The 21,626-nt window shown below is 52.4% G+C and overlaps 1 protein-coding gene across 14 annotated transcripts in view; it reads left to right on the plus strand.

Moving 5' to 3' along the window:
* LOC142583235 (transcription factor 4-like) overlaps positions 1–21,626 on the plus strand; it is a 161,838-nt gene that overhangs the window by 37,662 nt on the left and 102,550 nt on the right. Inside the window, exon 1 of one of the 14 annotated variants that reach the window (XM_075693619.1) lies at positions 16,762–17,339. The exons of the other annotated variants lie outside the window; for them this stretch is intronic. Coding sequence (XP_075549734.1) covers positions 17,139–17,339 — 201 coding nt within the window. The 5' untranslated portion in view covers positions 16,762–17,138. Of the gene's footprint in view, positions 1–16,761; positions 17,340–21,626 lie in introns of those variants that run through there. 14 annotated transcript variants of the gene reach the window in all.

Here is a 21,626-nt window from a genome sequence, read left to right on the forward strand (position 1 = left end):
GTTTCCTTCCTCCTTTGCCTTTCGTGACATTTGGCTTTGCGTTTCTCATCTCGAGTCTCGGTAGAACGTTCCGTCTACTTAAGGGTCACCGAAGAACAAAGCGGATCAGTCGTGGTTGTAAGTTAAACCAAAGGTCGGTGGGCGTTGGGTGCCCGCGGCGAAACCACGCACGAGGCAGTACAGTGGGACCTAAGTTCGCCATCTTTTAATGCCGGAGAAACGCAGAAGAAAGCTTCTAAGTATTTACGAAAAACTGGCGAAGATCGATGAAAAGGGGGCAGCTGGAGTGCACAAATATCTGCACCTCAAAAGCGTGGACACGAAATGGAGGAAAAGGTCAAGAAAGTTGGCAGTCCGAGGGTGTCATTGGAAATGCAAGTAGACAAACCGGATGTCATGGAAAAGAAAGTGAGAGAAACAGAGATGGTAAACTTGGTGCAAGGAATTGGAAAAAAAAAAAAAAACAAGGAAGTCAGACGGAGTTTTCCAAACACGGGGAAAAAAAGAAAAAAAGAAAAAAAAATGAAAGTGGGAAAAGATATATGGGATGACACAAAGACCAGCAACTTGCTATTTGGGGCCCGAGCTTGCTGCTTGAGGTCAAAAACATAACGGGGCAAATATTCGCAACGTGATGATGTATACTGTACAAAAAGTGCGGAGATGAGTAGGCACGTTAATTGGAATGCCAAGATGTTCGTCCACTCTGAACCGTATAGAATGTCGACATTTCTAAGAGCTGGGATTCCAAGTGATTCAGAGCGTTAGCGAGAGCAGCTGCAGCAGTAGCAGAGCGGCGGCGGCCCATAATTATCGAGGAAATCGCGCGTTTGAACCGTTCATAAAGTCTCGATAAAAAGCCTGTAGTTAACAAACACAGCAGAAGCGTCTTCCTTCTAGTGTTTCGCCTCGGGCCGAGAGCGTCCTTTCCCGCGCACTGTATTATTCCAGTGGATTAAAGGGGAAGTAAAAGAAGTAAAGAAGAAGTAAAAAACAAGCATGCATTCTGTATTTGTAAATTGCCCTTCACACAATACCAAGAACCACCACTTTTTCCGCAAGAAGACGCTTGGTAAGCGAGAGAAAGCGCAAAAAAAAAAAAAAACGAAATCCAGGTCGCGACGCATCTTCGAAGTTCCCCCACCACATCACTGTGGCGTCATGTATTCGGATGGTGTCTTCTTGGGCTTACTTAATTACTTCGCTGTAGAGATTCACTTTTGTTCTAAAGGAACCAATATATTAAAACATGCCAAGTTTCATGAACTATTGTACTTTGGAATCCCTGACGTCACGCTGACGTACCGGCGTCGGGTTTTTGGCGCGAGTTTCATATGCTGTCAATCTGGCCTTCATTTTTCTCATCTAATAATCGACCTATTATTCTGAAACTACCGCCTGCGGGATTCTCAAACAATTATTTATCAGTTTAAACTGATTCATAGTTTTACTTCAAAGTCGGGAAATAGAGAACGAGAACGGATGGTTTAGTTATCGCCCTGCCGTCAGTCTCTTCCTCTCTCGTCAGTCTTCGCTTCCACTAGCACTATGCCTATACTCCGTTCCATACAATAGCAGTCAGCGCTGTGGGGACTTCTTGCAGTGGTTTCGTTCTCACTTGGACATAGTTCGATGTTTTTTTCGCCGCACTTAGGCGCAGCTGTTGTTCATATAGACTCAGTATTGAATGAAACAAGATTTTATCCTTAGAAACCAACACACTATGGTACACAGCTGTAAATGCGTTGTTTTAGATCATTCTTATTTTTGTTGTTTCCGTTTTTGTTTCAATTTTATTTGCAACCCTTTGTGAGGAGCCTCACGTACATGGACGGAACGCGCGGAGTTGTAAATTTTCTTGACCGAACTTGTTGCGTAGCTTCCACAGCGTTGACTGCTATGTATGGAACGGAGTATAGTCTCAGGCCTTACATGACGTCCGAGATTTGCGCGCGCCGTCAGAACCAGCCGGTGCGCGCACATCTCGGAGACCGTAGGCCCAACCAATTATAGTCGGATACAACTCGAGTCTGCAGTGAAGCCCCGCCCACGCCCTCATTACCGCCAGCCACTGTTCCTCCGCGAGGCTACAAATAGTTCGCACTTCAAACTTTCCCTTTTACCTAAATAAGGTAGTAACCGCAAAAATAATATTATAAGCGCGTAATTTTCTACGTTTTCACTCGTCTATTAAGGGAAACAGTGAAAGCCTGATTCTTTATTAACTGAAATAAAGCGCATGCTTCGCTGCAACTTCTTATTGTCGAGTTTCACTTCACTTGGCAGTGAAGTTTTATGAGTAAAACGGGGTCAGCAGTGAAATTAACTGTACCGCGGACTTTCTTAAAGAGTGAAATGCTCAGACTACATACACTTCGTCCATGTCCTTTGCACATCTCATCGCTTCCGCCAATGAAACGATTCTTCAAGAACAGCAGACGCTCCGGAGGTATCAAATACGACGCCATTTTGAAATGGCCGCACGACGACGATTTTGTTTCCTTCTGTGATTGGCTGGCGGAGTAACGACCCCGCGCGGTCCGTGTGTCTTGGTTGCCAACTGCTGTTACTTTAAGTTGTATCCAACTGTAGTCCCGATTATTCGCTCCTCGGAGGCGCTGGTTTGGGGAACTAGAACTAATGCACATGCGTCCAGGTTCATGGGCTCTGTTTAGCAGTAGTGCTACTTGCCAATTCTTGCGTCTGACATATTGTGTATATCGTATTATTCTTTCGGAATGCATTCTTCATGTTCATAGCACAGCTCATTGCCATAATCTTATTTCATGTAGGTTTTATGCTCTCTACAACGACTATTTTTAGGCCCCTTACGTCTCATCTACTTCTCAGAATGCATCGCTCCGCTGCGAACTCACTAGCACTGGCTGGCGCTCTTTGGCCATACCTGGCCCTTGCGCCACTAAACAACACACATTCAATTTTTCTTCTTTCTTTTTCTGACTCTGGGCGCTACGGCGTATCACCGCGGCTGCTCAAGCTGCAGCGGGCCAGTGCAACTGGTTCCTTTGCAACGCGTGCTTGGAGGCGTGGGTTGAACGTGTAATTAATGCCGGCCCGCTGAGAGAGAGGGAGAGCGAAAGTTGGCTGCGTGAAATCCTCCGGGGCAACGCTTCGAAGGGAGCGTGGGAGTGCGGCGGAAAGTTAGTTTTGCGGAAGACCTCGTAGCGGGGCTGCTCTTCTTCCTCGAGCGATCTGCGTATGGGCGTGCTTTGCGGAACGCGATGATGATGACTCGATATGAATCTGCGGGAACGAGGACACAGGCTCTGCGAGGCGCAAAGGAGGCGTTCCCGCTGTGCACGGCGCGTTCTCGCCTGCCGGGGCGCCCTGGCAAATGTTATGACAAATGGCGGAGCGGAGGCGCTCACATAACGGACGCGCGGCTCGGCGCTCATGACGAAGCGGTTTTTCGACACGAGCGCTTTGTCTTGTGTTGGGTGTCTTTTGAAAATTCTAAAGCGGCTCCGCTCGGCCTGCCTTACGCTGGAGCCAAGGGCCCCGTGGTCCAGCTATAGAGAAGAGAACCAGAACGAGAGCGCTCGTCCATTGACCGCCTCGGATCGCCCTCCGCGCGACGCCAGCTGCATGTGTGGGTCGAGAGCTGCGTGTGCGTGAACCCGATGAAGTCGACTCGGGTCGGCTAGTCGGCCAGAAAACCGATCGTCGTCTACCTTTAGGCTGGTCGGGTCGAGCGAGCACCGAGGCGATTTCAGTGTCAGACTGCCTGCGAGTGGTGGGTTGACCCGTTCAGCCCGCTTGCCTGAGACGCACGTGAGCGCGGTCCGGTTGGGCCAGCTCGACTTCTGACTCGACACACTCGTATTAAATTCGTGTAAGCGAAGCTACAGAAGGGTTAGTAGCGTACAGTGATTGAGCTCTCCACGTTTCTCCGGGGCACGCGAACAGCTTCTGTTAAAGATTGGTTGATGCCAGCTGTAACGTTCGCTTGTACTGCACGTAATTGGTTAGACGGGAGTACGCCTTCCGTGACTACGTGCGCGGTGGTGTTTGTTTCTGAAAGGCGCCGTTGCACTCGCAGGTTCGGTGTTCTGGGGATGTTGAGTAAGTGGAGGTTCCTGTGCGTGGTCATCTACGTAAAGAGCACGCAAACTCGAGACTCGTGGGCCAAGCTGAGCCGATTCTTTGCTGTCTTGTCGCGTTCTCTTACGGGGTTCGTTAACGAGCTGTGAGAGCACAAAAGCACGCCAACACTGTGTTTGTAGCCTTGCGAATTGTTTCTTCGTTTGACGGAGAGTCACGTCACTCTCCGCAGATGCAGCTAAGGCTATTTTAACGATGCGGTGACAAAACGTTGTGTACTTGCACGGGGATTATAACGAGATAAAGAGAGATTAAGAAAAAAAAGAAGGTGGGGGGGGGGGGGAGAACCAGGAAGGCGTTTTCCTTACAGTGGTTCACACAGGCCCCTGGATCGCAAAAAGCAAAGTAATATGTCTGCGGTATTCGGCTTTCACGTTGACTACCGTCGATATTGTGAACATTGTCAGGTTTACACTGTGCAGTTCGTTGAATTCGCTAGAAAATACGGACCATGATGAGCTGCGATGGAACCCATCCTGAAAGAGTGAACTCGGGTGTCTTTTCTAGCTCTATGGCCTGCGTTGCGTTGACGCATCTCTGTTAGGCAGTGGTACTCCAGGAGCGATGATCCGCGATAGACGTGGCGCCGGCCACTGATATCCTTCTCCCCACCTCCTCCTCCCTAGCGATCGTGGAACAGGTGGCCCGGCTCGCCCTGCTGCCCCCCCTCTCCCGTTCGCGGAGGGAGTGGGGCCGACATGCTGGGGGCTTTTAGTGCGACGACTGCGAGTGTCCAACCCCTCTCCCTCGGTTTCGTGTCATTGTTGGTCGCCGCGTGTGTGCCAGCAGGGATGGAGGAGCGTGCGTGGCGACGCGTAATCGGACGGCCGCTGCGGATCCATCCGGCAAATTTCCGCGCGCGCACTTCCTCGTTCGTTTTCTCCCCCACACCCTGCGCTCTCTCGGTGTTCACTTTTGGGGGAAGAACAGTGGTGGGCTGCTGCTCTTTGCGGGCGGCACTTTTGTGTAGCCGGCCTCGGGCTCCCCTCGTCGCTGCTCGGCGTCGGCCGTCCCTTGTTTTCTGATCCCCTCTTTCTATCGGAACGACCCCACCCCCCTTCCTCCCTCTACTCCAATCCACTCCACTCCACCTTAGGCGGCGGCAGTCACCCGCCCTCGCTTTATTTAATTCCGCGCAGTTTTTAGGCCCCAAAGCTCGTCCCCCCCGCGTGCTCTTGCAGCGCCGGCGGCGGTATAAATAGCGGGGAAGCCTCGCTCTTTTCATATTGAGCCTCGCTCGTCGCGCGAGAGGACGTAGAGCGAGCGATTCCCCTCCCCCTCTCTCTCTCCCTCCCTAATTTCCATGAGCGTTCTGCTCGTCTAGACGAGGCGAGAAGCCTTGCCTCCTCCCATCGCCGCTTCTGGGTGCGTGCGTGCTCGGCCCCGCCGTGATTCGATATTTTTCAATGAGAAAAGCGTGATTTCGTGGGCGTAGTGCAGGAATAAAACCGGCAGAAGGGGCGGGGAGGGGGTTTGCGTATAAGCACCACCGGGCACACACACACGCACCCGCGGCGCCGCTTCCCCTCCTCCTCTCCTGTTATATGCGCCCGAGTGCGAGCTACGCTCGCTTGCAGGGATTGACCTCGCGGCTAGTGAAGAGCTCTCGCGCGAGCTTTGGGATTTCGGTTCGCTCGCTTTTTCGCTGGTTCCCCGGGGCTCGTACTTTTCAGCGGTGTAGGGCGGGGGGGGGGGGGGGCGGTCTCTCAGTTCATGATGGCCTTCTTTTCTTTCGGCCCGTAAGCACTAGAGCGCCGAGCCGGCTCGGTGTTGGGCCCCGTGCTCGTTGGAGCGGCGAGAACCTCTCTCTCCCTCTGCTCGGTGCCTAGCCGGTTGGGTTATTACTTCGCTTTCGCTTTTTGCATTATTTTTTCGCGAGGTGCTCGTTGTGATCTCTCTCTGCGGGGGCGCCGCTTATACACGCGCGCGCGCGCTTTTTGATGTCTCGGCGTGCGGTGCGTGTCTGCGGCTCGCCGGTTTTTCTTTCCGGGGAGCTGCGCAGAATGGGCCCTCGTTATTCCGGCCCCTTGTCTGCTTCCCCCCTCCCCCGGCCCTCGCGCCTTTTCTCCCGCACCTCGATGTGCTCTAACTGCGTGAAACGTGCTTCACCCCCCTCCCTCCCTCTTGTCTTTCGCCTCGGCGTCATTCGCTTCGCGGTGTGTTTTACTGGGAGGGTCGGGACCGCCGGTTGCGTACTCGCGCACACGGACGTGTAGTTAGGGCCGGTGCCTATATGCAGGGCGCGCTCCCTGCGGACGAAAAGAGAGAGAGGGAGGAGAGGTCTACGTCGGCTTTTGCTTTGATGTGTTCTGAGGCTCCTCCACGCGTTCTTTAATATAGCCATCTATGGATGACGTCGCTGAATGGCCCCGCGGTGCGTAATGCGTCTGAGGCCGAGCCAGCGTGACGTCCCTTCTCTCCTCCCCAACCGGCACACCACCACCACCGTTCGTTGTGCGCACCGTAGTGGTTTTCGCTCTCGGTGCACTCACCCGGTTACGCGAGTGTCCCCCCCCATCCCCTTCTCCGTTTGCCCATTTCCGTTGTTTCTTACACTGCTACGTACTTGCCCCGCTCCGCGTTATTTATCGTGCAGAACTCGTGCCGTTCTTCCCGCTTTCGTCTCCGCCGTTTGGGTCGGCCGCTGCATTCGGAAGGTGACGTCACCTTTGTAAGTCATCTCCTCCGCTGATGTTGGTCGCGCGGGCCCCTCGCGCGCGTTGGATTAGGGCGAGGCGGCGTACGGTTAACGCCACCGTGAGAGATCGCTTGTACCACTGGAGCTGTTGGCGTCTTTTTTTTTATCTGCGTTGTTTTTCTTCTCTTTTTCTTTCTTTTTGTCGTGGTATTCGTCGCGCTCGCGACTATTCCGATGCAAACTTTCGAATTTGCGCAGGTTTGCATTAGTCCAACTTACTGTGGTTGTTCAATTCAACTAGAAGTCCTCCCTCACGCGTTATGTGTCCGTTTTCACGGTGTTTGCGCTCCGCTACTAAGTCATGGGAAAGAGAGAGAGAAAAAAAGAACATATGTCTTTGTTTTGTGCAGCTAACCTTGCCGAGTCGCATTGCATTGCGAGTGAACTGTGAGATCCTATCCCCGGTACTGTCTTCCAAGACTCTCGGTAGCGATTGTTCCGCGGTTAGTGTTTATAGATGGGTTGCGCGATACGGCGGGTGAACTCACAAGTAAAGGTGACGATCGACAGGCGCTACGCGTTTCACCACGGTTGGCACTCTGTGCTTTTTCCGCGTTCGCTTCGCAGCGTTCGAAATCCGGACTTTTCGATCACGTTTTGAGTCTGCCGCCACCGTTCGCGTATTCAGGAGGTGACGCGCGTGAGGGGTTTGCAGAAAGAAGAAACAAAGAAACAAATCCGAATCCACCTGCGCGGAGTCCCGAGGTAGCTGGTGCGCTGAACCATAGTCTGCGGCGCTGTGGCGCCGTGTCTGTTCCCGGCCTTGCGTACGAGGAAAGAAAAAAAAAAGAAAAAAATTGTGCTGGTAAAGCAGAATACAAAGAGATCGATGGCGGTCGAGTGCAAGCGGCTTGTTGAACCGGAGCGCGCGACGCTTCGCTCGACGACACCGGTACGCGCAGGTGCGTTTTAGGAGGAAAGTGGGAGTCCCCCGCTCCGGGCGCCAGCCCTGATAGTGTGACGTACGCGTGCTTTTTTTTTTGTGTATACTTGTTTCCTACACGTATTTCAGGATTCCACAAAAAAGAAAAGGAGAAAAAAAGAACAGAGAGACTTGTACCACGAATTATCACCGCCGTGCTTTTTGGTCCTCGTTATTTTCATTTTTTTTTTAGTTCTTTGTGTGGTTGTTTTAGAATGAAACATTGAGCGATAGCTAGTGGCGAGTGCGTTTATTGCACTACTCCTGGGGCCGAATTCGCGAAGCTTTTCGTTCGTATGTGCTCATTGCCATTGGCTCCCAGCCTTCGGGACGTGCTTCATATTGTGTGCCATCCTTGTGACTTCGTTACGTGTTGTATTCTGGGAGGCGTTCCAGAGATGCGGTGTCTCAAATGACATGCATGGACGCCGATGCAGATGAGATGCCATGGGCCGTCGATAACGATGAGGAAGTTTCGTGTGGCGACGATGAGTGATATGATCGAGCCGGCGTGGCATTATGATGGAATACTTTTTGTCTTTCTTCGAAGTGAAAACAAACCATCATTACCTCCTCTCTCTCTCTCTCTGTCTTTTACTATTAAGAGCTAGTAGTCAACACAGTCAGTGCCACTGCATTCTTTGTTCTTGCATGAAAATCGTGTGCGCGTTTAATGGACGATGCAATTATGTTCGAGTTAGCCATTCGTGTCCGCCTTGTGGACACTACGGCGAAACGCTTGAACACTTGCTGTTAAAATGCCCAGCTTTCAACAGTTGTCGCTCTGGGCCGCTGTGCACGTTCCAGCAACTTAATAATATTGTACGAACCGCGCTCAATGATTTCTTGTTTCCGAAAGGTCGTACTTCGCAACTCGGCGCGAGGCTCACAAATCTGTGCCTCTCGAACACGTCACGTGGCTGGACCTTCGCAATGCCCGCACTCTGGGTGTGAATCGGTGTGATGTGCTGTAGTGGGCTTTCGTTTTTCTTTTAATGCGGACACCGCATGCGTATTTTTGCCGTCGGTGTCGCCGTGATGTACCGTATAAAATACAAGGTCGATATCACCGTCGCCGCGCGCCGAATGCTGTATGTGCGAGTGAAAGCTTGCGAGGGGGAACTGACGACCGCGGCTCAATCTTGGGCGCGCAAGGGAGGAAAGTGGAGAGGGAACGCGCCATCTTTCGTCGCACGCGAGGCGCCGTGGGGAGAGTAAGCGTGGCTGAGACTGCGTACTCTGGCTACTCTGGCTGAGACTGCGTATTGCGCGGCCGCGCGTTCCGCATCTTGAAAGCGATATGCGTTGGGGGCAGAGTCTAGGTGCGCCGGTGGCTCATCCCTTTGTGCGTGTTGTGTTCTCGCCGCTCAGTATGCTTTGAACCGATAGACAGCACGATGGTCACTTTGCGCGCTGCTGCTGCTGCGCGTCACCTCACGCCAATGTTTTGACAGCGAGTGTGCGTGGTCATCGAGTGTGATGTGTTCATGTTTGCCTGTGCGCTATGACACCAGGCTTGTTCATGTTTACAAGTTTATACGGACGATAAAACTACTATCCTTACTTCGTATAGCAGTCCACTAATTTGCTATCGCAATCGGTACTTCGCTTTTCATGCGAAACTGCGACTTTCTTTTGCGTCTTTTCTCGTTCTCCCATTTAAATGCGGAACATTTCTTCGCGAACATTTGCCACTTTGACAGTATGTAACCAGCCGCCTACGTCTCTTTGCTCTCATGGTCGTTTCGCTAACTTGGTATGTACCAAATTGGCATAGTATGACACTAGTGTATTGCGAAATAAATGATCGGTCATGGCATGAATGTCATGACATGCCTGTTTGTAGGTCATAAAACAGCTGCCTACATCTTGGCGCTCTCATGGTCGTTACGTTAACTTGGTAGGCTCCCCCGCACACTGCTTCGCATAGCATCGATTCCCACAGGGCGTGGGTTCTGCCGGTTTTTTTTTTTTCTCCTCTTCAAACGGGTGGGCGTGGTGAAACAATTGCTAGCTCGCTTCGTAATTTGTTTGCATGATTAATAATAATTAGAATAGAGTAAGTACAGTGTATTTGCTGATACCTTTAGGATTGAATTACAATCTACGCCCACAAAACCTCACCGCGCCTGGTCGTATTTGCGTCTGCGCTACAAAACATAGTTCGCGAGAGGCGCCGGTATTGAAAGCAGCTCACCTCCACCATGACGTCGCAGTAATAATGCGCGAACGTCGGCGCCTCTATAACAATTCTCTCTTGACTTGGGCGGCTGTGCACTTGTCACTGCATTCCTAGGCTGCCACCTATAGGTATAGCCTAAAACATGGCGGATCTTGACGTGTTTCCGACTCCGCAACCACTTCTGGTACATGCGGGCCACAAAAGCATAGCCTTCGAGATCTGTTTCTTGTTACTCGGAGAAAACCGCCGCTGCATCATCAGCCGAGCTCGTAAGGACACGTAAACATGTCACGTCGGGGAACAAGTGCGAAACACGTGGTTTGTGTTGAAGGCGAGCGAGTCGCAGCTTTTGTTTCTGTTTATTAGGATAACTTTTTTTTTTTTAATTCGGGGTTCCGCATGCGCTGTTGCTTGCTTCGTTGCTAGTCGCGGAAATGGATAATAGGGCGGGTCTTTGACCTGTGCGCCCGTGTCCTACGCGTCGCTTGCCGTGCGTTGCATCTGTTTCCAACACAATTATGCGTGGAGGATGCGTATCAAGGCACGGTAATGGGCGAAGGATGGGGCTTTTGACGCACTCGAGAGGAGAGTCTCATTGCGGTACGTTGCGCAGTTTTGTGAAACGATAGTGCTGAAGGAGGCCGGCGATCGTTATCAGCTATATTGGTAGCTGTTTAGTTATATAGACTATTGATTATCGCGCCTAAGCCTGGCGAGTAACACCAGAGTGTCTTCTACGATCAGGGAAATTTGGAAATTTCTGGGATTTGGCCAGTTCCGGACAAATTGAGGGGTGGTGGGGGGAAGTGACTGGGGATTTTGCAACTTACGCAACTTGCAGATAATTCTGCCCTTTGCTGGGTTTGCGAGTGTGAGCCTCGCTGTGTGACTGGTATTCTACGAAAAACGTGATTCAGTCAAATGTCGCACTGCATCCCACCTGATTTGCCGTTTGATGGTAGTTAGTGGTTGTAAATGGGGCTGACGTAGTAACTTGTAAAAGCTGTAAACCCATCTTGCTTTGTGTCTGAATCTCCTACATGTCAGTCTGCCAAATAATTTTCATAAAAGAACAGCCGGGGTTAGCTTGAAAACAAAATGGGGGGGGGGGGTGATCTGAGAATGCCTGCGTAGTAGACATTCTGGAAATTAGCTTCAGCCTCGTTATCTGGGAAGTTCTGAAAACCGACGTAAGAAGTTAATTACCCGGTGTAGCTGAGGGGTCTGTTAAGGAGAGCTACAGGGAATTCTGTTACGTTTCACCAAAGTATTGGGCAACGCTTTGCGGTACCTGTAGTAATAAAACATTTCGTGAGAGAAGCGAGATGTATATAATGAAAAAGAGGAGTGGATTAAGACGGATTGTGATCGCGTCGCTGTCGAAAGGTTACAGGCCGGCGTTGAAAGTGCGATAGAGCGATAGGAAATTAACGTTAACCATACCGCGTTTCGCAGGGTGGCTTTGCAAAAAAAAAAAAAAAAAAGATGACAAAGCAAATAAGTTTAAAAGATAACTAACTATGCATGTTCGACTTTTGTAAGTTGTGTGTGTGTGTGTTTCAGAGAGGAAGGATTGAGTAAAGAAGGGCACTATTTGCATTCACACAACAGGGCGCGACTCGATAAAAGTTGTGCGAAATGCAAGAACAATCGTGTAATCCGGTCTATGTGCACGGAAGACCCGCAGGTGGTCGAAATTAATCCGGAGTTCTCCCCCCCCCCTCCCCTCTACAGCTTGTCTCATAATCATATCGTGGTTGTTTTAGCGCGCAGAACCCCAGATTTATTTTCAATTTATTTTTTTTTTCGTTCGAAACGCTGAAAGCAAGTGTGCAATATAATGTACAAGGGGTCACAGGGGAGGAAACCACAGCTCGCGTGGGCTCGCCAATTCTCGCCGCTATCGGAACCGGAAATCGGCATCCGCCGTCGCGGAGCCGCTTCTTTTCGCCGGTCCTCCATTGGGCGAGGAAGAAGATGCTCGGGCCGCCCACTGCTTTCTGCGGGCTTCCGCCGTCGGCCACCGCCACAGCCGGTCGGTGACAACGGTGCTGCTCTCCGTACTCGGATCGTGTGGGAGGGATGGTCGCCGAATCGAACGAGCTTTTTTATTTTTGCACGCGCGGAGACCTCGTTCGTACCTACCTCTTTCCGAAGTTGTACGGCCGGTGGGCGTATCTGGCGCGTAACGGTGCGGTCCGCCCGCTTTCAGAGACCCGGCGGAGCATCTGATGTCGCTGCCGCCGCCCGAGGTTGCGCGAATCTTTCCTCTAACTGAGCCTTCGCAATGGTTATACGAGAGCGCTGCTCACTCTCTCTCTCTCTCTCTCGCGTGCTTCCCGCGGGCGGAGTCGTGCGCGCGTGGAATCGGAAAGCGCTTTCACGCGGCTGCAAGTGCCCTCGCCAGGTATTTCGAGCGGTCGCAGGTACGGCGTGTTTCTTCTTTAAATATATTTAATGGCAAAAAGTCTGGTCTCCACGTTGTCAATTTGGCGTCGCATTGGAAAAGAGGGAATCTGATTATTGCTCTCTATTATTATTATTATTATTATTATTATTATTATTATTATTATTATTGTTGTTGTTGTTGTTGTTGTTGTTGTTGTTGAAGAAGATATAGTGTACTTGTGCCGGAAGCTTGCTGCGTCATTCGTGGCCTCAACTCTTCGTGACCGTACAAAACAGGGAGAATGTCTTGATAAATAAATGAAAAAAAAATCGTGCGGTCTTACATTCAGAAACTGCGCAGTCGGCTGTAACTGTAGACTTGGGTCCATTGGTTCTACGAGTATTTGTCCGCGACCGCCGCTTGAACGGTAAGCGCACCTGGTTGAATCAGCTGGGTATCACTTGCCATTTTATCGCGCCGTTGCAGCACTGTGGATACCTCCTGCCGTTACGGCTATACCGGCTTGGTGCGTTACCCTGAGCCATTTGTGTTTTAGCATAGCGGTAGGGCTGTGCTTTCCAAAACAGACTTTTTACGGTGCCCGGCTGTTTTACTAAGCTTTACTACCTCGGCAGTTAAAAAAAAGAAAACACTCCTCCCTTTACGCACTGAACGAGCTATGCGGACGCCTTTCACTGCAGTAATAACCTTGCGGGCAACTTTCTGTGTGTACGCTTTCCAAAACGCGCTAATTGGAAGGTTATTATAAATATAACGCGCGCAACCGCCGCGGTGTATTTGGATTTAAGTGGTGTCGTCTACTCTGCAGAACCTAAATCATCAACGTTTTCGTTCGTGCGCAGGGCCGATATCGTCCGCTAAAGTCGGGACTTCGCGTTTCCCAAAACTGCCTAATGAAATGGAAGCGGCCATCGGGCTGCGGGGTGCGCTGGTATCCGCTGGAAAAACAAAGGGTGGAGGGGAAATAAAGAAAGGAAGAAAAGGAAGCCCTAAAAACAGGGTGAAAGCAGATGCGAGCGTAGTGGCCTCGTTAATTTTGCGGTGGCGCCCGTAGGCGGAGCGGGCGTTGTTCTTGCGGAAGAACGAATCGAAATCGTTTGTTGCGAAGAAGCGCTTCGCGCTGGTCGCATCCGAGGCGCTCTGCTTTGCATTCATTAAAAGTGTGTGTCGGGGGGGGGGGCGAAGTCGTTGCTCGCTCCAGAAATCCCGTTACGCTACCGCGTGGGCGCCGTGTAATGCGAGGAACCCCGAGGGCGCGGGGGTCTAGCGTTCTCTGGGCACGGGTTCTCCGAGCAGGGGGGTCTCGCCGCGAAGCGAAACGCGTGAGGTGTCGGGAGCTGTTGTGTTTGAAAGCGTGCACCATTACGCGGGTGATGACGAGGTTCAAGCGCTGCGTGGGCGTCCGCCTTGTTACTGAAAATACTGCGGCCAAGCCGGTGCACGCACGTTGGTGGTGGGCGTGTGAAGCGATTTTCGGCGCGCAGTCACCGCCCTGTAATGAGAGGTGTAGGCATTTGGCGCAGCGATCGAAGCGCGAGGTGCTGAAATCGCGCTCAAGTGGAGCGAGTGTTTGTGTTGTGTGGTTTTTGTCTGCAGCGATCATTCTCTTTGTTGTGTGTGTTGTACCCATGGAATGAAAGAAACTAGGAGGGTGCGTGATGTCACTCAGCCGGCCATGGCAAGCCAACTGTTTGTGAAGCCATTCCATTATTTCTGACTGCATGCTCCTTTTGCCTTAAATAACAATAAATAAAGGGGAGAAAAAATAGAAACTGCCTAACGCTAGACGTCAGATATTCGGCATGTTGGCCAGTAATGCTTGGTTTTCGGCAGTTTTTAATCGATGCGCAGTCGTACGACTGCGACGCCTTCTCTTTGCTCGGTGTTTATAGAACCGCTTATGTGAACGTTGGTTCTGCCTGCAGTGCGGTAGAACTAGACCATACCTCGCGCTCTGACGTGACGGTCCGCGTTGGACTCAATCGTTCTGCTTCAATCGCGTTTTGCAGTGCTTACTTTTTCCTCCGTGGCTTTACCGGGTTTCGGTTGCGCCTCAAGAAGAGCTCGGTGTGGTCGAAATCAACGACTGTACGTCGCAGAACAATAGCCGAATCGGTTCTCAGTTCGATGGATTAAAAATGCTCGGGCACGCTGCCTCAATGCGAGTATATAAATGGCGATTCTGCGTCAGGCGCCTGCGTGTTGTTTTACGCCGAGGCTCGAGATCTCGCGTGCTTGTTTAAATGGCACGCACGAAGTTTGTACTAAACGCTTTGCATTTCTTGGTACGCCTTCTCGCAAGATGAGAGCTGTTTTTGTTCGTCGCGCTAGAAGACACCGACGCGATGCCTGTTCGGCTGAGCCCCTCATCCTCCCGCCATCAAATGTTCGTCGAAGCATCTTCGTTTCCCTTGTGCACGCGGCATGTTGCTGCGCTTGCCATTCACGCTTCTCGCTTATGGAACGCTTATGACAAAAAAAAAAAAAAAAAGTCGTAATTGTGGTTACGCCTTTTCTCTTTCCGCTCGGACGGCTTTTTGCCTTCGTCGTCCTTTCTTCGTTCCCTTCCTCTCGGAATGATGCAAGCGTTAAATATCGTCGAGGTTTCGCAAGCGCGTATTATACGCGTTCGTCGCATCGCAGCCCGGATAATTTAAACGCAACTCTAGCGCGAGGCCGGGCCCAGCCTTCCTTTCCGAGGGGAACGGAAGAAGCGGCAACCGCGCGAAGGAGAGAGGCGGTGTTGTCTGTCGCGGCGTGTATTATGGTGTTACAAGCGCACACGCCAAGGAGGCGATCCTCGCTGCGTCGACAGCGGCGGCGGCGGCGGCGATCGGCGCAGCAGCAGCGAAAGACAATTACGTTGCCGCAGCCGCGGAGCTTTGCTGTGTGTGCGCGCGCGAGGCGAGCCTTCTCGGGGAGGCCCCGTTGTGTTCCGGCAGGGATCCGCTGTTCTCGGTCGTTTTTTCTTTCTTCTCCTTCTATGCGGGGCCCTGCGCGACGCTGCTTGCGCGCCTGTATTTCTCGCTCGCTGGCTGCGCCAGCGATCCAGTTCATTGCCGCGGAAAATGCAGCAGCAAGCAGCGGAGGGACGAAAATGACGACGATGATGGTGACGGCGCATCTAGGACCTCTCTCCCTCGTTCCTCGTGGCTTGCCTCTGCCGCCTCGGTTGCTGCTTCGGCGGCGGCGGCGTCTTCTGCCTGGCGCTCGGCTCGGCTCTGGGCCGCGGCTTGCCTTGTTCGACTTCTTTCTTTTCTTTCTTCACTCTCATTTTTTCTCTCTCTCTCTAGGCGGTTGTAGTACGTGTTTGTTTTTTGCTGCGATCTCCTTTTTCGGAGCATTGCTGCCGGCCTCGGGACGCATCGCGCGCGAATCCCGGGCTCTGCTGCCGCCGTTCTTTTGCTCTTTTTCTTTTTGAGTGTTTTTCCTCGTCGATATTACTGTTTCCTGCAGACTCCTCTCGCGTCGTCGTCTCCTTTTTCTTGCGTCCCGTTTCTCTTTCTTTTTTTTCTCTCGTCTTCTCTGTATTTCTGCCCGAATTCCCGGGAAGGAGCGACTGTTCTTGCGCGCATCGTCTTTGCGTTTCTGTTTGCTTCGGTGTACGCGGGGTCCTCTCCGAACGCGTCAGTTGAGAGGGCATGCGGGGAAAGGGGCGGGAACACACTGCGCGATTATGTTAGGTAGGGGACGAGAGGATGCTAAATAAAGGCAAAAGTAGATAGGGAGAGATGAAGACGACAAGTACAAAAAAAAAAAAAAAGCAAGGAACAACCTAAAGGCTGGGGGACCCGAACGCGGGAGCAGGCTCGCGTCTACTACGCGCGTGGCGCTTGCCTTTTGCCCTCCCTTTCCCTCGCCGTGTTTCTCTCCCTCTTTGCTGTCGGATTTTCGTCTCCGTGCAGGCCCTCTTCCCACTCTCGTTTCGCTCACGTTGGTTATGCGGCCGCTTCTCGCGTTTTTTACCTGCATCCGGATGTCTCCTTTATTTTTCTGCCCAGCTACCCGCTATTCGCACTTCTCCCCGAATTTCGGTGCTTCCTTTATTTCGCCGACCCTGGTGTTTCACGCCGCTTTTTTTTCTTTCTTTTCTGTCTGATCGCGGTGGTCCTCTCCTCCCTCCACCGAGTGCCGCGCAGCTCCCTCCCGAAGCACTCTCATCGGGCAGAGAGGCTCGCTTGGAGCAGCGCTGTCGAGTTGGGGCGCACCGAGACGCGTCTCTCCTCCTCCCTCCCTTGGCCGTGGTTCCTCCTCTGTCCTTTCTCCACCGACGCTTCCTCCTTTCCGCCGGCTTCGGGGCGACTATTCTCCTCGCCTCTCTTTGTTTCCCCGGCAGTGGCGGAGCTCTGCTGCGCTTTCCTCCTTCTTCCTCTCCACGCGCGGTGGCGGCGGTTGCTGCAGAGAGTCAGCGAGACCTGCCGGCAGCAGCGGTAGCAGGACGCAACGCGCACGCCGACCGGGTAGTAGCGCGTGGAGGTGAGGGCGCGCGCTCTTTCCAGCTCTCTAGTGGTTCACCGCGCTGCTGCTTTTTCTTGCCGCCGTGTAGTGTAGTAATAGCGACTGGCGTGGCTGTCAGCTTGCCCGTCGTCCGTCTCCGAGTGGTTTGTGCATTCGTCGTCGTCCCTTGACTCCCCGTCGACGATATCCGGCCGCCCTTGTGTGATCGCATCCACCGCATCGCACCCGCTCTCGCTTCTTTCTTCCTCGCGTGGTGTCCGGGCGCGCGTCGCCGGCGTGGTGGTGATGCCGCGGTGATTCGGCGCTTGATGTGTTGTGCGTGCGGCGCTACCGGCCCAACGTCGTCATGTTTCCCTACGAGAGCGGCGGCGGTCAGGGCTTTCTCGAGGTCGGCGGCACTCAGGTGCACCAGCTGATGACGCCGCCCGCCGCCGCCTACCAGCACCACGGCGGCATCGTCAACGGCCACCTGCACCATGCTCAGCACCAGCCGCCGCCGCCTCCGCCGCACCAGCACCAGCACCACCATCAGATGGTGCACTATCAGGTGAGGTCTCCGCACGCGCTGTGACCACGTGGAACTATATGTATATATGATCATTCCCTGCCTGCCCGTGGCGGAGGCAAGCTGTGGAGGGGGAGCGTTATACACAAGCGAATGCCCGCACGACCCCTGTCGCTTCGTGTTGCCGTCTGCTATTTCTTTGTGCACGTTTCACGCCGCCTCCTAGGAGTTCCCGAATTTTTCGTTTACCACAGACAGGATCAAAAGTGCGCGTTCGCCTATTTCTTCATTTTCTTTTCTTTAGTTCGATGATGTCGTGGAAACGTATTACGTGTGAGAGGCACAGAAGCGCGTGTGAACACGCTGCCGTGTTTTACCCTCCACTTCAGGACGACGCAGAAGTGGGCACATCATACACGTGGTGCGCTTACCGGCGACGCTCGAACCGCTACCACTGGCTTGCCGCAAGTCCCGTGTACCCGCAGTCTAGGATGCCCTCCGTTGTCTCTTCAGCTGCGTGTAGTTTGCTGCGATAGTACTTTCATACCTTGGTAATTTGCAGTACACCTCTGCTACACGGACGCGAGCCACGCGCGAACGGAAGACGGTCTTTGCAAACGTATTGCACTTTCAACCGAATCCACGTTTGTTAAAAAGAAAGATAGTAAAGGTGTCATCGGTGAAACCTGTCACGCTTTAATCGCGCCGCGTTTTCGCCGACGCTGCCCGGGCGTCGTGTCGCTGCTGCTGCACTGTGTCTTCTTCGTACCGGCTTTCCGTGTTTTGCAGCAAAGTACATTCAGGTTTGTCCCAGCTTGCTGCTGACGGGGAAGGACGCCTGCGATGTAGTCCCGCTTTCTTTTTTTTTTTTGTCATTATTTCTCGTTACTCGGCCGTGCGCACTGTTATTGTTGCGGCAAGCCATTGTCATGCAGCCTCGATACCTGTGTGTCTCCGCCGTCCGTACCTGCGCTTCGCGACGCGTTTCGCAGTAGGGGAGGGGGTCCGTATTGCGCCTCGTATTTCACCATTGTTTGCGGCGCCTTCGTGGAAGGTCGCTGACGTTGAGGCCGCTAGCCCGCGAGTCCATTGTATTCCTTGCTTTCGAGGCGCTACTGGTCTTCGTTCTTTAGTAGGTGTGTTTTGTGAGCGCTTTAGCGGCCGGGATTTTCTCTCCCTGAGCGCGAGCGGCGTGTTTCTCGAGCCATCCGCGTGTTTACTCGTGGATGCGGTAGCGTCGCATCTGCGAAAACGGCGTTAACCCTCTCCGTACCTCAGGAAATGACAAAATAAAATTGGTTCGTACCTGTTAAAACCATTGAAGCTCAAGTAAGACAATGCACAGAGAAGGTGGCTTCGTGAAATGACAAAAAGTGTATCAAATTCCCCATGGATATCCAGAAACGTGGCCACATGACGAGCTGTACTTGCTATCGGCCATGTTGGAACCAATTCCGGTGTCGATTGTTCATTCCAGGGTGGTAGCTGTGCCCTTTGAGGTGTATACTACTGTTACGTTTGGCTTACTAGCTGAAGAGCAGGAGCGCAGGGGTCATTGTGGTGTTGATATCAGACGACTTTCCACCGAGTCAAACGCAGGCACTGCGAGGCTGACAATTTCGCCACCCCTACGAGAGGACGCGTTAACTCGTAACCTCGACCACATACTGGCAGAGCGATCTGTACTTCCCATTCAACATCTTACGCTATACTACTGGTGAGCCCTGCGCACGATACTACTTTGCCATAGCCTGTAGCGAGGGAGGACTGAGGAGCTGGAATCTTTGCCGTAATTTTTTGTAAAGCCTTCGGGCTCGCGTTTCGTTCCTGGAATGGGAGAGGACTGGGGCGTGCTTAAAGGGAGAAATGCAGTCTGTGAACGAGAGTGCACGTCTAGAAAACACGAGGTGGCGGTCGCTATATTGCGAATGTCAAAACGTGTGCCAAACCGGCTATTTTTGAGGCCTGAGCCGGGATGCCCAAGAAAAAAAAAAAAAAAACTTGACAGGTATGTGCCACAGGATGAGGCATGTGTGGGCCACAACAAAAGCCCCGGGAAACGACTCGACTCATCCTAATGGCATTCAAGGTCAAGGTATCCAGCGACAGGAGGGGGCCGCCAACAGCTGCCATCACCGTTGTCGTCAATCACCAACGCCGATGTCCAGCTCGCCCGCTAACTAGTGGGCGAGCAGGTCAAGAAGTGGTTGGGGAATTTCGGGGACCGGCTTTCCTTCTGGCGGCTCGTGTTGGTGACCTCTCCCTGTCCTAGGACAACGGGGTGTAATCGCATCACCTTTTCCACGATGATGGCGGCACTTGTGCGTCGTCATTCTCCTTCTCAGCTAAGGTGGTGTGTTGCGGCGGCTGCACTCCACTGGATTGGTCAACGGTGACACGACCTGTTTCCCTAGCATGCTAGCGGGCGGGCTCTTTCGGGGCGATTTGGCGTGCTCAGACAGAACGATGTAGCTGCGTGCTTCGATGTCACTGCGCTCTGTAGTTCTTCTGCCCGTACGGGCACGCTTTCACTTGTGACTAAGTTTGCCCCGCAATCTCCCGTGTACGAGGGCGAACCAGAAAGCTTATGGCCCCTATTTTTTATTAGCCAAAATAAGGTAGATACAGGTCATTACAAATGTACGTACACCTTACACTATCTTTCTACATAGTCCACACGGCGATTCAGTCCATTTGTCCCATTGCAGCACTAAATTTGAGATGCGCCTGTAGTAGAATTGCTCCGGCTGACTGTGGAACCACCGTCGGACCAAGACATTGGCTTCATCGTTGCACGTGAATCGCTGTCCTGCCAGGAACTTCTTCAGCGGACCGAAAACGAGGAACTCACTAGGGGCGAGGTCCGGACCCTATGGTGGGTGAGACTGTATGGTGCTCAATCGAAAACGAACCATACTTCGTTGCTCCTACGCCATGGACGTGTGAAGCACAACTGACAGCAGCGCCGTGCCGCGGAGCTAGCGGCAGATAAGGCCGGGCCGCTCTGAGAAAGGTCCAGCGCCGGAAATTGGTCCACCGCTGGGAAACATGGCATTTACAGCGTTATCTGAAAAAAAAAAAAAAAACGTGGAGGGGGTTCAAGGACTCTGATTCGCCCTCTCAAACAAACCCCTTGTTCTGTTCCTTCGACCTTGCAACTCATCACCAAGCTATCAACTATCGTCAAGGGGGTACGGACGACGGCGTGGACCGGCTTGACGTTGATGTTGCTTTACCCGTTCGAACGTGTGGGCGCTGGTGCACCGCCGTAGCCGTGATAAAAAGCATTAAAACAGTAACATAACACTGTAACAAAAGAAACAAAAACTAAACAGTAAAAAGAAAGCAAAAGTCGTAGTTACCGCTATCGACTGTACGGTTCAACTTTAGTTCATGGACGTCCTCTCGCTACCCTCCGTGTGACGCCCCGCCTAGCGTAAGCGAATTGGCCACCCTTTTTTGAGGCTCACTGGTGGCGTTGGCCAAGAGCGCGACCGTCTGTGTGACGCCCGGCTCCACAACGACCGTGCCCGAACCCTAGAGGTGGGGAATGTGGCAGCGCGACTCCGAATTTATCGACGACTATCTTCACTTCTGGCAACTCGCATGCGGGTTTTCTTTGTAGCTTCCTTTCTGATGGACAATTTGTCATATCCTGTAAGTCGGCTGCCCCTGCAAGGTGATTCTCCAGTCGAAAACCTCGTTCACAGTTTAATGTTTCTCCCGTCCAGTGCAGTCTCGCCTAGGAGGCAGCGCGTGTGCAAAGGCTTTCCGCAAGTTACCCCAAAAATTTCACCTCGTCGTATTTTAACGATTCCTTTTTTTTTTCCTTTATGTTTACTTCGGAAAATGGCCTGCTTTAGGCGTCATAAATATGCGGTTACATATGCACAAACAGATTTGTTTAGATGACTTCATGCACTCAGAAAAGAGGACAGCAAGAATGACTCGCCCGTCGTCCGCGTATGATCGGCCCTTCACGCGACGAAGCATGAATGAAAACTCTACAGATGGATTTGCAGATCACAATGGGCGAGCCATTCTCTCTTCCCTGAAACACGCAGCCGGCTCTATCTAGTTAGTACTACTACTTCGTTCACAGGTTTTCCAGCATGGCTTGCAGCTATTGTTTCCTCTCGAGGGCCCATCATAAGAGTTGCGCAAAGCAGTCGGACAAGCGTCGGGGTTTACAGGTGGCTTCGAGAAGGTTAGGACGACGAAGTGAACGTAAGCGAAAGACGCATGGAGGATTAGTAGCGCGAGAGTAGAGAAGAGAGCGAACGGCGCCGAATAATGGTTTTTGCATGACCGGGTTCCTCCACATGGCGG

The sequence above is a fragment of the Dermacentor variabilis genome, chromosome 5 (genome assembly GCF_050947875.1).
Source record: "Dermacentor variabilis isolate Ectoservices chromosome 5, ASM5094787v1, whole genome shotgun sequence".
NCBI lineage: Eukaryota > Metazoa > Arthropoda > Arachnida > Ixodida > Ixodidae > Dermacentor > Dermacentor variabilis.